At 37.7% G+C, this 19,073-nt stretch overlaps 1 protein-coding gene across 1 annotated transcript; it reads right to left on the bottom strand.

Annotated features, from left to right (window-relative positions):
• Positions 1 to 380: 380 nt before the first annotated feature.
• LOC141901270 (uncharacterized) lies at positions 381 to 13,082 on the bottom strand. The gene is made up of 15 exons (XM_074788413.1): positions 12,990 to 13,082; positions 11,405 to 11,488; positions 9,518 to 9,560; positions 8,182 to 8,327; positions 6,432 to 6,578; positions 6,117 to 6,252; positions 5,354 to 5,586; positions 3,918 to 4,021; positions 3,462 to 3,473; positions 3,047 to 3,105; positions 2,067 to 2,301; positions 1,624 to 1,784; positions 1,063 to 1,254; positions 681 to 847; positions 381 to 542 (listed from the first exon to the last, which is right to left on the bottom strand). The coding sequence occupies exons 1-15, from the start codon at positions 12,990 to 12,992 to the stop codon at positions 381 to 383; spliced, it is 1,884 nt and encodes a 627-aa protein (XP_074644514.1). The 5' UTR covers positions 12,993 to 13,082.
• Between the last annotated feature and the right edge of the window lie 5,991 nt (positions 13,083 to 19,073).

Below are 19,073 nucleotides of genomic sequence, written 5' to 3' on the forward strand. Positions count from 1 at the left end.
TTCAGTTGTTCATCGACATGTATTTACAACAATATGGTCATTTACAGGAATAGTTGAATATGTAGAGGTTAGATGATTCTGTATCGAATCAAGTTCGGCCAGACCGCACCGTGCGCGATAACGGATTTATCCGTTAATGATTTCTTCAATGACAATTTACGATGAAAATATATTCCTATTATTTCTATGTTTTGTTCATAGCCGCGACGAGAGCAAATGATTGGGATTTATGCGATGCACGCAGCGGTAGAACAACTGTTGAGAATTAGGACGAAACGCGTTATACTTCCAAAAAAAGATACACAAGTATTCAACCAGAGAGATTCGCAATGGCGTTATTTTTCTCAGTAACAGTTAATTGACATTCCAATCAAAGTTGATTAGTTAGCTTCGATTTCGGCGTTTATCCATTCCATGTAGGACTGAACACGACTGAATACGCTAGGATATAGAGGCGATTCGCAACTTTCTCCCCATGACACGACACCGACTTGATACCATCTACCATTCCGTTTGCAGACCAAAGGTCCTCCGGAATCGCCCTAAAATATACGTATTAATCGAAATAAACATTTCATTTGTCAACTTGAAACAGTCAAACGGTGACAAATAATGAGAGATGGGAGATTCATTTCGTTTATTAATTGCTTTCTATCGATCTGTCTTTATTTGAAACATACGTAACAGTCGCCAGTATATTGACGTTTTCCTGGGGAAATCGTACAGACGACCGAATCGCCGAAGTTTCTGCGGTTGACCGGAAATCTGGATACTGACTGGTACTGCGTCAGACAAGCTTTCGGTTCCATTAGTCTGGCTTTCACGTGATGGTTCAAAATTGGATAAACTATTAGCAGAGAAAATTATATCACACGTTGTTATAAATCTACTACCTTGAAATTGTCACTCGCCTACACTTTAAAATGGATAAATTCTCAAAAAGGATGAAGCCAAGGAATGTGTGCATCATAATGGTGGCTGACTAACATTTTTAACTCTATCATTAACAGTTTTCCAAGCGCAATGTAGGCATTTTTCTTTTTGCCGATTAAGGAAACCTACTGTTCTGAGTTCCATTCAGCATTCCCCATCCAGCTACGACACATTCTTCGCCGGAATGGAATTCTTCGTTTTCGTCAGGTAAACAGATTGTGTTCACATAATCAGTCAATGCGACAGGACGTTCCAGTTTAATCAGAGCGATGTCATTCCATGATTCAAACACGACGCTCGGCTGTTGTCTACTGTTGTACGCTGAAATCCGTGAATTTCAACTTATCAGTATTGCATGTTTCGTGAATTCTTAATAGTTCCCGCCTTATCAAAGTTAATTGGCAGTCTGGTTGAAATATAATGGTATACGTTTACTTTACATTTTGTCACATTTCTGAGCAATACCCACTGGTACGTACGCGAGGTCTATTGTTCTATGCCAAATTGATTTGCATTGTTTTATTTCTGTTTTATTTAAACCAAAAAAGCTTTCTATTATCATGACTATTCCTCTACTTACTTTCTACCTATTTCAACATAGAAAATCTTGTCGGTAAAGCCCAACGTACACGAGGCTGCTGTGAAACAAGGAACTGTTTCCCTGCGTCGTGTGCTTTGGGCTTAACTCACCTTGATAGCCTCGATATTCTGGGTGCAATATAACTTTTTCGGCTCTAGATACAAACTCTGTGCCGTCTTTTTTCTTCAGATTATGTTCACCAACAACAATTTCGTATTTCCCAGCTGAGAATTCAAACGAATCGTTGACGAAAAACCCTCCGAAATCGAATCTGTAGTATAGCGAACGTTGCATTATGAAATGCAAAATAAATGCCATTTGTGAAATACAAAGCAAATTCATTCACTCATGCAATACAACAGAATTGGTTTTTCGGGTACCGATAGTTTTATAGTAGTTGATGTGATAGAAGCTGATTGTTTAACCTCATGCAACGAAGAAATGATGGTTTGATTGTATCGTGCTCCGTAGAAATAATCTCATTCATTACGATCTTTGAAATAAATTTTACATAATTTTACATAAAAACACGGGATTAGCGCGAACAACTCACTTAAAACAATGGGCAGCTGTCAAAACCCACTGCGGATGAATCAACGAACCACCACATTTCGCTTTTCCCTCAACAAACGAGGCATCTGGGTCCTGCAACGATACCAACCAGGGCCATTCGCCGAGCACGTTTGGTACACCGTTCACGACTCGTTTGTGGATCGTATTCGATATTTCATTATTGGGCCGGCGGTCGTATTTTCCGTGCTTCCGTAGGCCACATTTCCCTGCGATACCTACAGTGATTAAATATGGGTACTTTCAGCTGTCTGTTTGACTGATCGACGGGGACTTATAAAGCATTGGAATAATAATCCCAATCTAAACGATAGAAACATAGCTAATATGAACATTTCGTGTAAACCTGCAGACGAATTGAGATATTTCAATACTATAGTTAAATCCAGTGATGATAGATAGCTTTTGGGTGTTGCATGGATCGGGTCCGTATCTAAGATACTAAAACATTAGTCATAGACCCGATATGTAAGGAGACGAAACGAAAAATAAGAAAGAAAAACATCTTCAGATGAAACAAATCTATGTTTCGCTGACATACGACAATACTGGCTATATGACTTTTTATTAGTCGAATCTATTTCGGATGGTTTTCGGTGGAAGGGAAGGTCTGAATGAATAACATAAGGTTACATATAAGAAAGTGTGTTATGAAGAAAAAGAGAAAAGGCATGTCTGAAAACTTTGGCGCTGCCGTCGATAAGAATTGATTCTTTAAAGTGAACTGACATGATATATCCATTAGATATAGCAATTTCATCTCACATCGTCAGATGCAAAAAATCTAGGGTTCTTTCCTCCAAAAGTGAACCTTTTGAAAAATATTTTCTCACTAATGGCCACCAAATATGGATTTCCATCTGTAGAATTCATCCATTACTTCATTATCCGACATGATATACGAAACCTTTTTTATTACTTAAGCACTGAATCCGGTTTGGTTCTAGATTATCTAATTCCTACCGGCGTTGATGTCGACGAATTCGATATTTTCGGTGAGATTACAAAGATCTCCTTCTTCACTGTGATAAGTGAATATGAGCTAGGAGACGCAACATTTCAACACTGTGGGCGTCTAACTTCATACGTCGGGATTTTTTTTTCATTTCCTTTTTCGCCCGACACAATCATTTAATGTGATGGGATGGCAAACTACTTGCTGTGTCATCATCTATCGTAAATATTCTTATCAAGAAAATATGTACATTAAACTGTTTTCAATTTTCGAAAAGGTGGAAGAACTTGATACATTAATGGCACCAGCCCGCAGAAGCTAAACTAGAGTAATAGTGATCCATCATAAGACATACGATACGATAGAATAACAAAGAAATAAGAAGAACATGTAGAGTACAAGCCCCTAACGTAGTAATCATACCTTTCCCGGTACCTACAATAGAGAATAAGATGATATGAACTATTAAATACCTTGATAATTTGACAATATTTTACGTAGGAGAATGCAATTCTCCCACAATAACATATGCAACGTTGGATGAATATTAAGTACTCACCGCAACCTAAAACGTCCAGGCGTAATTTACTGTTGCTGATTCGCTTATTGCGACCGTTTTGACGCGGTGCCCATATTCTCAAACACGTAGCTCGAATTGGATGCGGGAAATAGACACGCGTTACGAGCGTAGACGGGATATTATTTGGGTGTGTCTGAAAAGTCAAATGTAATGTTATATAATTTGACGTCATATTTTTGTCAAATTTGGAGATTTGAACACCAAATTGGAATCTAACTTGTTTTCCGACAGAAATGCAGAAGAAATAAAATTTGTTCATTTGTGGAGGTGCGTGTGCCTGGTGTTGACGACAAACTTACGTTTTTTGTTTATCCGAATGCATAGATGTTTTTGGGCCTAGATCGTCAACCTCGTTATAGTCTTTCGTTTTTAGACGAATGACGCGGTGATGTGTTTTGTGAATCTTCAACCAATCATGATCATAGTTTTATGATTATAGGATACATCCCTGTAGCGCAACTCTTGTTGCCATTATTAGATATCGACTAACTACTCAGGCGAAATGATTAATTATATTGAGTAAAGGCAATGAAATTTGCCCTAGCGTCCTTCCACACGAGCACATGAAGTCTATGACTAAAATGAATTTGGTGATGTCATTATCGATTTCCGAAGTGTTTATCAATTTGATTCATTAGGTAAATTAATTATTGCGATGTTTACAGTGATTCGGACATCGTGCTTATGCTTGATGTATTTACACGATGATAACGCCCTACAGGGTACGTATGTGTGGTATCTTATATCCTGTAACAAGTGTCTCCTCATATCCAGGAGTCTCACAGGGTGATGGCTGTATATACTATAATATAACTGCGAAAATCACAACTGAGTCTTGCGTACCCGCCGCAACAAATGACGCTAAATGCGGAAGAACCATAAAATAACTGTCAGAGTTTTGATTGAAGTCATTTGGTTCATTCGCCCACTTTGCGTGTCAAGCACTATGCTATGCCATAGATTAATATCGTGTGAATCTGTCATCTTGAAAATCATTGAGTCAAGAGTATAAAACATTTATACGTCGCGTTGCGTCCTGGCATCAGATTCAGCTTTCGATTGGTCGCATCCGCTTGTTCGTGTGTACTTGGAAGTGATTATGAATCAAAAAGGTATCCATATCACATAGCACTTAACTGCAGTTCTAAGTCACAGTTAGTAAGCCGATATTTTCAGAATGAAATTGAAGATTAAAAGAGCACAAAGGACAGGTTGAAGATTGTCACTCGAACAAACTTTTCTATCGCAATTGTTTATGACATTCTATTCACTCCACCGTTCGAGAATTCATCAGTGTAGACGAGGGAAACGTCTTCGTAACTCCTGACATAGAGTGAAACACCGATTTATTATGGCTGAATTGATGTCCCCCGAGGATATCTGGTGCTGTATTCTATACGGGGACATTATAATTGCTTTAAAAATTCATACACTCTAAGAGTAATAGCTTGTCGAACGGAGGAACTATGTGCAGGTGTGTGAAACGTTGGCAATAAATAGAAGAGTGCGTAATCTTATGAGAGTTCATGTTCCCCCAAAAAAAGAAATCTCGCTAAGGAATACACGAAGCGGAGATAATTTTTTGATAAGTGTATTTGGCCGGCATGCAAGAGCACATCTATTTTTCAGTTTATAAACGCACGCGTGATTTTGATCATGCACTTGATTATTCTGTTGGACTAAGAGCCTTCGATTAATCATTCATTGATTGCCGCGAATTAGGAACACAACTTACCTGTTCGACTTCTAGTTTTCCCCCGAAAGGCGTGTAGTCCATGCATGTTCTACTGTATTGTACAATCAGCGAATTGAGTACCGAGCTTCCGTAGCCCTGAAGGGACACCCCAGTCAGAATCCTTTCCTCGGGAAATTTGATCACTTGCCACGAAAGTCCATTACGTGTAAACGACATTCGCAGCCGCCACTTATTTCTTGTGTTAAACGTGTTGCTTTTACACTGATCGACATCTAAATCACAAAGAGAGGAAATGTGATATACGACTTGTGATCTTACTTACTTTAAGATGTTTTATGGCAAACGAAATCATGTATGATTGGAAAGATATAAATACGTTTAAGATCACATAAACAATCCCTTATTGCGATTAATAAGAATGAATAAAATCTAATTTTCTCCAAAAATTGCCGCAAATGTAATGTAGGTTTGAATAATTTTGATTAATAAAGTAAATGTTGAATTAGGAATCACTGATCAGAAGGCTTGTCGCTTAAAGTGGATGGGCATAAGACGGAACATTAACGTACGGAAGCACAAGGAATCGCCTCGCGGGCTATTTTCTATTGGTAGAATTAGCTTATCTAACCGAAACTCGTTCACGAAGAGGATACTTCCTAATTCAGTTAAAATTTGATTCAACGTGAAATATATTTTACGAACTCGTTGGACGATGGTCAAGAACATCGCGATGAAATTTTGAAAACTTTCTTCCAAACGCAGCCATGCAGACAACAACAGATTCCTGTAGATTAGCACTTACCACATCCTAGAGGCTGAAGACGCATCGTTGGTTCGTTGTAATAGCCCAGTACACGCAATCGCAAACATCTCGCCAGGAATACATCGTGAAAAAGTGTTGTTACTACCGCATGAGCGTCATGATTACCAGTGTAATTCTTAAAGATATTCATCAATGTTGTTGATTACCAGTGCGATTCATAAGAAATGTTTTTTTATTCACAAATTATTCGAGAAAGAAATTAATTAAACCATAGCTTTGACATTCATTGGTCAACCAATGAAGGCTATCTCAGGGCAGGGGAATGTTTGTATCTATCATTTACTCCCAACTTACTTGCAAATAGCCAGCTGTAGTGGTGATAGGTGTGAATCTTTCACAGTCAAGGCTATGGTAAACTTGGAAATTCGTCACCCAATGTTTCCTAGATGAATATCCCTGAGTATTTAAACCGGTCACTAAATATACCCTCCGCAGGTTCACCTTGAAAGGTCGGATAGAAAATAGCAGCTGGTCATTTAACAATAAACGTACACAATGGAACAATCTATGTTTTTGGTTCGACTCCATTTTCATGGCCATTAAAAATACGCTAGCACTCAGCCGTGCATGGCGTATCATTGCATTTCAACATTTCATCCTCGAGCAAGCATCCAGGTTTACCAACTTTTACCCTCAAAAAGTTGATTTCCGTTATAGTTAATGAATAATTAATCTTAAGAGCTTCGGTTACCACATTTTCTGAGACGCCCAGTTTATATGCTATTGGATAGACGTAAAAATTAAAAATTTTGGCATTCTGAAAATATTTCCGGATTCATTCAGAACCGTCGACTCGCGTGTAGTATCGACGTGATCTCGATCCGATGAGAATTGACGTTTGTAAAATCGTTCGTCGAGACTTTTCCCACGGGATATTGCGATTGCTTCACAGTCAATCGATTTGGTTTTCATTCTGCTGGCGCTGCTTCTCATGATGATCGCAGTGCTCGATCACGCGCCGACCCAACATCAGAAACATCTCACGTCATGACGCAATTGTCAAAGCGGAAACTTTTATCTTGAAAGTCTTCATCGCCCCTGGTCCATACTCACATACATAACACACATGACATGCACACACGTAGCTGGGTGTGACTTAAATAGATATATTTGAATATATAACAAGTTGAAGTGATTCGACCAAGGGACAAACGTCATTAATGTGAGGCTTTTTGTGAAGCTCTTATGAATTGATTCAAAATATTACTCGATTTGTCTCCGTTCTCCTACATTTTTAGGATGATATCGATAATCAAAAGATAGAGCTTTGTTACGCTGCTTAATTCGTGCAACTGAACGCAACCAGAAGATATCCCGCCGGACACGCGAAATATCAGCTTATTCATCGGATTACTATCATCATCTGACGTGCACCACCGGCATCCGACAAAAATCATGCCATAATTAAAATTCAACATAGCCGTGTGGGCGCGTGATTTAGTTTGAAGCCGAGAGGAAAAAACGAAGTTCGAGTCGATCCGAGGCAACTCTTCACAAATGTGACGCCACGCATGTCGTCTATCGCCGTGTCAAATGAACAAATATCAATTCTGATTGATTGTATCGAAAATTCATTGAAATTCTCGGCAAATATTTCGAGCATCGTTTCGGAGATAGTAATTTCGATTCGGCATGTACAAAATCGGATAAATCAAATGTACTTCAGTAGGAAAGGTATTCTCAGATCGCCTATTGAATTATAAATCAAAATAAAACGCTTCTGCAAGACGTTCATAAATTGAAGTGAAAATAAAAAATTGCATTACGAAAAGAGCCACTTAAACGAAAGAATCTCTGAATATCGCTCAGAGAATTACAACTGTAAATTGCAGAGATTTCGCCTTTTCTAGAATTGTTTTTATGCGATCAATTTTGCTGCGCGTTCCATCAATTTTATTGACGTATACAAAAGGACGGAAACATGTTGAACACGTCTTACTTTTCACAAACGAGCTTCATTCACATTCGAAAAGCTATTTCAGGGGATTGCTTCAGATCTATACCATTGGAAAATGGTTACCTCCAAAATAGATGACAACCTTACCTCTATAAAACCTTCTCTAGTGGATCTAAGAATCTTAAAGTCGTTACGAAAAAGTTGTTCTATATTGTTCGTAGATTCTTCGAATGTTTGCCTATATATCTCTTCTACTGGTAGCGGTGAGTGACAGTCGGGTGGGCCTTCGGGTTCTGAGGGAAAGATAATTTTTAGATCATTTTAAGGATGATGTCACTTCGCTGTAGGCTGCGAACTGTTAAATTATGAATTCGCCTCACACAAGCATATCTTTTTGAAGATAATCTTCATTTATTACACCTACGCTGACGCCGGGTTAAGGCATTCAAGTGACTTACATTGAGCGAAAACCCACAATATAGACCCCTAACAACTGCTATTGTTTTATTCCTTACGTTTCGGATGGAATACTTCCATCCATCTTCAGAGTTAATTTGTTTTCGTTCAATGATATTCAAGACTGGTCTCGACTAGTTCATTTACGATTGGCTTACAGTTTGAAGGGAAGACAAAATAAAGATATTTTAAAAGATATTGCGGATATAGCATTTCACATTCTCGCTATCTATTCTCGTCGCTATAATTTTTCACCTCCGATATAATAGGAATAGACCGGGAATGATAAATTAGTTCATGTCAAATGACTGTCAAATTAATTCAATTTCTCGCGTAAAAGTAAACTGGAGATTATAGGCCTATATGAAAGGTTCATAAGATATAATTGCTCAAAGCACTTTTTCATTTGACACCCACGAACATCCAAAGTAAAATTCAATAAAGCGTGTGTAGAATACTTCTGAAAAGCTGAGCTCGTTTACATCAGCGTTTACATGTACTACTTGGACTTTCCTTTAAAACTCCGATCAGTGATAGATAGAATTATATAAGAAAAAAAAATTCACAAAATATCGTTTTTAATCAAATTAGATTCTGGAAACCGTAATGCGATTTGCATTAATCGATAACCATTAGCTCACTGGTGTAAAGTAGCCAATTGAAATCGCATTGGAGCTGAAAGTATTAGGTGTAAAAGGTTGTCGCTCGATCGCGGTTCAAGGCAATGTCGACTGATATCCATGGAAATCCGGCCGACGTTTCGTCCACAGGCGACGGAGTGATTTTTTATGAGACTGATATTGTGTAAATAATTATGTATACAAATATATAAATGGCAAAAAAGAAAAGTCTGTTTACGATATGATAAAAGCAATTAAAAAGTAATTTGTTTCGATTCGTAAAAATACTCTCAGAGTGAAATTGATACCCAATCGCTTTTGCCCCCGGTTTAATCATAGTCAAGGATTTTTTGAGAAAAGTCACTGTATCATAATTACATATAGTTCATTCATAAACTGTACTTTACCTAACACATTCTTAAATATATCTTTCCATCCAATTGCATTTCCCTGAAAATAGATGAAATGTATACATTATTCAAGGTAAATCGAAGAAATCGGTACTCAAAAAAGAAACTCATTAATTTCTAGACATCTACTCGACTTATTTGAAATTTCTACCGGATAAACAAAATGGAGAAAAACTAATTCGGCATTGGTATCCATCTAATGTTTCGTTTTAGGTAGGCAATACTATCGTGTTCGTCTGACAAGCGGATTATTTTCCACTACGAATTAATTCCGAACAAATCTTCAACTCATATTTCTTCATATGTGCAGAGGAGGAATGAAAAACGAATTCAATTTGGTTAATAAATTCACCATTTATGATGCAACTTCTTTATCCAGAGGCCTATATCTTTTGAAGAGGCCTATATTATTTTCACCAATAACACGGGTATAGTGAAACAAAACAAAGCGTCTTCAATCCAGGTTTTTTTTCGATCCAGGATTTCGGTTTGTTTTAATTGAGCTTTAATTACCGGAAAGGTTATGATATGTAAATTGTAATCTCAAAGTACAGATTATAAAGCGAAGATTTCGAAGATTCAACGGAGATTATCAATGAACTGTAATCGTATGCTTGCTTTGTGTTTTCTCTGCATCTTCCTGATAAAATTTTGATATATCTGTATCGTATTAAGAGGTAGTATCTTATACAATGACATAATCTCAACGCTTGATTGACGAATAAATATTCTATTGAAATAAATCGCTGGCGACGAACGAATGAGGTATTCACAGGTTCAATCACCTTTTTATCCCGTTTTCTCAAATTAAGGAACATTGAAGAAAATAATGTAATCCACCCACAATCATAGCGTTTATTGGCCAATCCATCATTCTAAACGTTATCTTCAGCAGGCAAGTTCAGAGGGATGGTGCATTGCATTGTATCGTAAGGAGGTGACGGCGGTTTCACCGAGTTCCGTATAGAGTTTCATTTATCCTCAATTATTTACCACCCGTTTTCACTCACCGGTCACGCCAGGTGCATGTTCATAGATTTACACACAGAACTTGCGTGATATGTACGGAAGATCCTAGGGAAATATTCGGGGGGGGGGGGGTAGTTTTCGTTTTTATAAAACTAGTTTATTCCGAGTTACATTTTGTATTCATTTCTAAGTTGTTTTATTTTCATTGTTGAATAATTTCAGCGAGTTCTACACTAAACTTCGTTTCAACAAGATGAGTCATCGGTAGCGTGTGAACATGGCTTGAAAGTATAGATCTCTGTGTCGTTGCCATTTTGCACAAGAGTTGCGTTACAGAAATCCAGTTTAATGGTACTCCGTCGTCTGTCTGCGCTAATCATTCAAAAGGACTGTTAAAACCCATTGGAAAGGCATCTCAGATAGAATCTGTTACATTAAACATTGCACCAACTTTCCATAGTTTTTAGATGATATTCACGATCACAAAAGCAGAAATGGGCGCGTGTCACTCGTGAGACTTTCGGGATAAAGTAGATCTTTAGGTATGGAAATAGAAAGAGACAGCCTACTCTCTATCAGTACTTAACTCATCGTCAGATATGAAACATTGCCGTATTGGGGATTTGTCCGATAAAACGTGGTTGAAATGATTTATCAGTTCAGAAGAGAGAATTAGAGAGCGATGCTTACAACGGTGTGTATTTCAATATAAAAAGTACGAGCCATTCAAAAAGCGTTATCCCTCTGTTAAGTTTTCGTTTTCTATTCAATGCTCAATATTAACCGGTTACATTACAATTAACAGGAATCTGGTTATCCATGAATTTAAATCATTTTGAAAGAAACACAGCTTATGGATTTTGGCACGAGTAGACTGTGTATTCTAAAAGTTCTAATGATAACGTTTATACTCACGTGAATAGCGATTAAACATTGTAACAACAGGATGAACAGACGTGTAAAAGTTGCCAAAAGGCTTTTCTTCATTTTCCTGATTATCTGAAAAAAGTAGAATATGAATGTACACTCCGCAATGGTGGAGATACGTAATGTTATCACTAGGATAAGCGAGGACTGTGTTGCAAAAAGTAACGCCGCGCATTACGGAATTGTACGAATATCAGCAATGCAAACTTCTCCGAGATTCTGACCAAAAGTCGTTTTCAAATTAGTCGCCATATCGTGTGTTTTCACACGCGAGGTGGATACCGCTGAGGGGGCAGATTCTTTGGGAATGGCTTATTGTCTTGTCCAGTCGACGGGTACGCCATTCCTTCGGGGAAACATGTAATTAGGACGTGTCCGCTCCAATATGAAGTCACATCACGCCACAGAGGATGAAATCACCAACAACGCTCTGAGTGATGAGCATATGAAAATATTGATAATGACATCGATCAATAGAACGGGGACCATATAAATTAGTAATGGGATAATTAGTGAATTATTCTGTTAATTCGCTCGTGGTCTCTATCAAACTATTGATGTTTAAAGATTGGCCAGATACGTGCAGAATGGAAAGTCTAATCGCAAATTGATTTCATTTCCAACCTTTTATTAGTTTGATGATGAAAGCATGGAATCTTACACTAGTCAAGTCCATGGTGACAGTAAGCGTAAGCGCTCTCTGCGTTATACCGAGCGTCCCAAGATATGTTGCGTGTTTTTACAACGGAAATAATTGAAGCCGAGCACTTCACTTGCATCTTAAAGCCTCCTGCATGCGGAAATTTGGCCGGCCCGGATAATCCCGAAGAAAAATACGTCGATGGTTGCATAATGAATAGTAGACTATCAGATTTTGTTTACACGCGGTAGGACCGATAATAGACACGGTCAATACTGCCATAAAACCGAGAAAAAACTTAGGCCAATATAACGGTTTATTTCTAATGAACATCCAACCAGATCTTAGCTTTTATTGGTTTATGGCTGAATAGTGTGATTGGAAATATTTTCATTTTCGACAATGAATTCGTTGAAGCATGGAGTTTAGAGTCCATGGATGACGCAATCTGTTAAATCACATGTTTCTTCGAATCAGTTTTGAGTCAATGTATCTGTGATAAGAGCCTCCATCAGGAAAAATGGAACTATAATTCCATTGCGCCAGTCTTAATTGTAACTGCTTCCTGAATTAAAGAGAACTAAACTGCTAAGATAAAAGTTTCGATAAAACACTTTCAAAGTTCAATTTATGTGTTAACGTGGTCTATCATTCCCAGTTGGAATTCCTTACATCACTGGTTTAGAATGGCTTTCAAAGTGATTTCAAAATGGCTTTCATCATCGCCTTTATTTAGCTCTATTTAGTTACCAGAAACGTTGTTCGAGTATTTCTGATCCACGTCGTAAGGTATTCCCACTGATGGGATAATATTGTATAGTGCTGATTTTGTCGTCGACTCGACAGTATTGGAAATTTCCAATCACTCAAAAACATCTGTAAAAGAATTGTCTAAACAGTCGCATAACGTTAATAACCTTATCTGTGTATTACCATAAATCGGATAAGAATCCGCAATTTACCACGCTACTCTCGAGACAAGAGGACTTAAAAGACACGTAGTCCGACCACTTAGAATCGCTAGCTGCGATCATCAAGATACTAATTGAGAAACCGACCACCAGGTAACGACAACAGCGTGAGGAGTTGTCGGCACACTTGAAAAAGGATGAACATTCCCCCAGCCAGTGTCCTCTTCAACATGCAAGATGATTAGCGATCAATGAAATCATATATGAAAATCTCACTTCAAGGGTTATTCAACATTGATCCGATTTTAGTATTTGGGGCCACTGCTGGTTGGGCCCAAAGTGCTACTTACCAAGCACCATTATTGAATATGGATATTTTCAAAATTCTTTTTTTGAAGCTTCTTTGGTTTTTCTTTGAAATATGGTGTCAACATTGAAAGGTTGGAACACTCTGCTGCAAGAGTTCATAGCTGCCCGAAATAGTGCTGTTCCAATCCCTCTCATATTCTGCCTCTTATTCTAACAAAAGAGCTAATGTTAACATTTCCCAATTACGACAAATTCAAAATGATCTACATCAAATGCATTGGTTGTTGTTTTGTTGCTCCCATCCCTGTACGATATTTACTAAGGCGCGTTCTATATCTGAAATAGCGCCCAATGTATGTGAAATGAAAACAGTAATCGTGTATAATGTAACCAGAAGATGAATCAGAAATATATCTCCCCTACTTTAGGCTGTTTACTCGCCGACGTTCATTCATCCACATCCAAAAGTATTTGCATATCATTACTGGTTGGGAAAGAGGAGGTAGGATTTTCTGTGCGGTAAACGTCATAGGAACGGAAGTTGAATATTAGATAAGTAATCGTAGATCGAAGGGATTATAATGACGAGGTAGTGCTACAGTTTAGAATAACAAATCAAGAAATTGATGACGATTGCCAGTTAACAATTTCAAATGACAATTTCCGAATTTCTTAATGTCAACTGTGTTTGGGAACTTTTTCGATTTAATCATCGGTGCACATTCGTTCGTATGGCAGGTAACGCATTGCATTCCATTGGCCCATCCATGGTTGTGGCAAAAGGTGATCTTTTAGTCATATATCTACGCCAGAGGATTGAATTCCGATACATACAAAATACCACATTACATACCCCAAGGCACGGGTAAGGCTAAGATCTGGACTTAAGGGCCATTAATATTACGATGAAGCGAATACGGAATGTCCCGTGTGTTGTATTAATTATCGACAGCTAAGGGCATAAATCGACCTCATCGACAGAAGAAAGATATTGAAGATAGAATAGACAATGCTTCATTGTAAACCACACCGAAGCAGCATCTGTGAGATGTGCCATGTGTATATGGCATTTGTAAACTTGTCAAAGTCGCAACTTAGTTGAAGCATAATCAATCATAAGTGTATAAATGACGATATTTTCGGGTTTTTTTCGAATAAATTCTAAATCGTACACTTTTTATCACGTGCTAAATGCTAATTTTTCATGAAATAAACAGTGATACACAGAATGATTATGACCTTTAGCTTTTCAAATTAGTTAATTTCGTTATGTTTTTCTACAGCCGCTGTTAGGGATTATCAAACATTCTGGGCATTTCACAAAAAATTGTTAACCCCGGTGTGAGAAATTAATCTGTACGATAGTAAAAAGTTAATTCCTTCAATAGCTTATTACCCTCTGGTGCAGGTAGTTGTGTTGAGGTAGATAATGACACGTGACAAAATCAGCTTTGAGCAGCCAGTTGTTCTGATAAATCGCGTGAATACGAAGGTCATTTTTACGGTCAACATGTCAGAAACAGGAAGAGATATGTATATTGTGGGCCTAGATACGAGTTTATCTGCGGAAGAAGACACTATCAAGAATCCTTATAATCAGCATACCATGTCCCCACTCATTAATTTAGATATCCGTAGTGATAATCGATACCTATTTTGAAATTAATCTTTCATTTTTCAGAGAAGGTTTCGTCTCGATGGCATTCTCCTTTTATGTGACATCCACCGATAGGTTGTTTTTTTTTCTTGCGACTCTATTTACTTACTGCAAGGGAACTATTAAAGGTAACAGTAAGATCAAAATAGCCACGTTACAAGGGCCGAAAATCAATTAATCCTAACGTGTGTCAGTTGCTAATCCTAGTTTATCAGGTATTGAGGATTATCCAGCCCATCAACCTGATACTTAAACCCGCCAATTGTGAGTGCAATATATTGAGACTCTTGGTAAATATAACATCAACTCTCGCAGACTGCTATCTTCTTCCATCATTTCAGTATCGATGTCTTCTATACTTCGGGCTATATATATCCACGCACTCAATGAACAGACCCTGATAAACGATGATAGCGTTCGAGAAATGAACGTCATTCAGGCGGCAACGAAGTAAATGCGTCCCATCAACGGATCATCATCATTTACGTATGATTTTGCTAGATTCGAAATGATTTGCAGATTGTTTTCTTTTCTTTGCTTACATAATGCTTTACGCCTTTATGCGACGGTAAAAAATGGTAGGTATTCAAAGGAAGACACATACGTGATATCTATTGCCTTACTGTGTCGACGTAAAGGCTACGGGAAATCATAGCGCGATCAATTCTCATATATTCAATCAGCGCCTGATCCAAACCAGGAAACAAGAACGGATATTCGACGGTAATTTTCACCCTGTCAACCGCATTGCCCGATTACGATAGTTGCAATTAAGTTAACGTAATAAAAGAATTGAAGGAACGCCAAACAAACTCGCATCATGGTTCAAGAGCGGTTCAAGAATCCTCACCGCGAAAGGCAATACGAATTCCATGGTTATAAGAATAACAGGGGTGTGTCATCCCAACTGATAGAAAAGTGGGGATATTTCAACGAGATTTTGTGGTATATAACATACGTTTATGATTATAAAGCTATTCCTTCTGTATTAGAAATTGTACACTAATTACAAGTCTATTCTTTATGTTGCGATCATGTTACATGCAATGAAGCCTCTAATCCATTAATTAGACACCACCCGCCATTAGAAAAAAAGTTAATGTCTGGGTCTTTTAACAAGATGTACGTCACGGTGAATGTGGTTTTTTTTATACATCTCAGCACGAAGGCAAATATTTGATATAGATTGCCATTAGCGTTACGCCTGGAGTACAATTGGAAAAACAGGGCAATGGAAGATACATAAAAGGGAAAATCACACGACAAATGTTTCAGCATTCACACGATGAATTCAAATATTCACACAACAGCATCCAGAGTTCTGATGAAATAAATGTGGTGATGGTGGCCAAATGCATCAGCCAATATATGTATACTCATCGTCGATTCGTCTGCGGTAGATTTCGATCTAATCGCGTGATATTCGATTTGACGCCCACATTTGATTCTCATCAGACATACGCGGAACACGTATTTATGCAAAAAAACGACGTTTTCATATTACGTGCTTTCAATTATCTGCAGAACCAGAGCCGCATTTAAATGTTACAGACTGTGATCTATTCACATTATTCAAGAAATCTTGCAGTGGAGTCCGCCATCACAGCATAGTGTTTACAAAGACTATTCCTTTTGTCTTTCTTTAATCTAGTCATAAACTAGCATATCATAGGCAGACGAAACGCACTGGTTCAGCATGGTTTTTATGTTTAAGTATTAATGATTCATCGATATTCTTTTTTCAGAATTTATTCTACAAAGGCAGTGCATATTTTTGTGGCTATCAATGATTCCGATCAACAGAGAAGTCATAGAAAGCCGCAAGAAAACAGCCTTTATTTAGTTTGCGACGTTTAATGGCTCGGATAAGTCAAACTTAATAGCAAAACAAAGCTAAGCGTGAAACCAAACAAGAGCCCATTGTGCGAGAAACGACGCGCACAATCAAAATGAAACAATAGGCACCGTAAAAGCTTTTCCCAACCGTACATAACAATATCATACCGAGCGTAAAACGTAGATTCTTATTGTAAATGAAGCTACGAAGAACGATAAAATTCTCTTCAGTAAACTTTGCAACTCTTAACTTAATGCGATATTGAATGATTTTTTTTTTTTAATGAGAAATCAATTTCGAAATTTTCATTTCGTGAAAATCAAACTTACTTGAAATTTGTAACGTTTCGCTTCTACGCCGGAGAAATATTTGCGGTTTTGCTGGCTTTGAAAATCTGCAAACGGTGGTCGAAAGATAACTTGCAGGTTTCAGTCGGTCGCCACTGATTGAACATATAATGCTGACATTCACTGCATGTTGATTATGAGAGCGGATAAATCCTGCGAGTTGCGCGACACTGTCCGTCGTCGTCTGTCCACAGAGTTCAGAAATAGTTACGATGGTGGTTTGTTGCCGAGATGAACACACGACAGAGTCCCCATAAAGCGTACAAGCTCAAATCGATGTAATGGTATCTGTATCACCGGAGTGTTCGCGTCGCTTCGTAAGAATCTATCGGGTCGGATACTAAACAAACGTAACACGGTCTAATGATATATATGATCTGCTTTCATATAACTTAAAAGGGAAACGCAAGCCATTTCTATGTTAAGTGTATTTCATTTCTTAATTTCATTAACTATCTCTTTAGTTTCTCGCCTTCGTAAAGACGCATCTTTAAAACACTAAGTACAATGTATATATACATTTTGTTTTCAAATAAGGCGCGTAATGCATTTCATCGCATTATTACATTATCAAATAACCTGGATGCAGATCATGCGGCCAATTTTTACGGTAAGATAAAATTCTCATTGCAGAACTAGTAAAGCTTTACGAGATTTCGCCTAATGCAAATTTTACACTCCGTTTATAACCGCGGGTTTATTGATATTGACATGTCTTTAAGGGAAATTGTTTGAAGAACACGAACTCACCACGAACGTTCGTTCCTAATGAAAATTTGGTCATAATTAATTCGCTATTGATTCTTCGTCGTTTATAGATTTACTTATTTTAGCTTACAGTTGATAGAGGCCATTTTGTTAGGGTACTTTTGTCCTGTATTGTTGAGTCGTTGTTGGTTTTCTCTTTTTTTTAACTATCTGTGATGCGTGTTTTATCATATCTCATTGGTCCATATATGGATTTTTCACCTTCGGCAGCATTCAACCGTAGGAATCTCTAGTTTTCAGTGTTGTAATTCATTTCTCAAATTTGCAACAATGCGACATGAGAGCGATATAAAAACCTGCGGCCAGTTTTTGCCACGCGCGTAAAAATGCAGGGCACTCAAATTCGGTATTTCTAGTAAAAATTCTCGAAAAAAATGCAAATTATCTTTTGTAAATAAAAATTTAGCACACGCCGTGGTTATTCGGGACACCATCAAAAATATTGAAAGGATGCTTAGAAGTTGAGATTAGAGCCGAAAACTATAAGAAACATTCAATGGTTCTCTCGCAGATTAGATTGAGCAGTTTCTTTTAGATAAGATATCATGCTACTGTAGAGCGTATCAGTAAACAATATGATACAATCAAATTGACAAGGCTAATCTGAATCACTGATTGCACTGGCCAACAAAAATCTACGTGCGTGGGTGGCGTCTTCGCTGTAGAATTGAGGGAAACGATTTTTTCCATGAAAAGTTGCAACCCAGACAAGTCAGTTGACCTGCTTTTCCCAATACTGGCACCAATGATTGGACGATTATTGTGTTTGGAGTATTGGTTACGATTTAATTTCGTCAGTTAGGAATGAGTTGTTACGACTTAAAATGAAAAATCTAAGTCCATGGCTATAACATGGACTCTAGCGTTCATGGTTATATTGAAGTTTTTTTAAAATGAAAATGGCTCTTGTAACAACCAAAACAGATTCCGAATGTTTCCAACGAAACTCCGACGCCATCTGTTGAAGATCTTTGTCCCTTTCTTGGCTCTGAAAATTGTGGCGGTTGATTCTGCCAGTGAATAAAAGGAATCACACACGACTGACAGGATTGCTTATATCTTGAAACTTAAACCAGCTATACTGCATAGGCATGAGGCAATTTACGACTATGTAGAACAAAAGGAAAAGAGATTTGAATGTAAATGACTTTTTTTCATCGTATTCAACATCAACAATATATAGCGTAA

This window comes from Tubulanus polymorphus, chromosome 3 (assembly GCF_964204645.1).
Source record: "Tubulanus polymorphus chromosome 3, tnTubPoly1.2, whole genome shotgun sequence".
Classification (NCBI taxonomy): domain Eukaryota; kingdom Metazoa; phylum Nemertea; class Palaeonemertea; order Tubulaniformes; family Tubulanidae; genus Tubulanus; species Tubulanus polymorphus.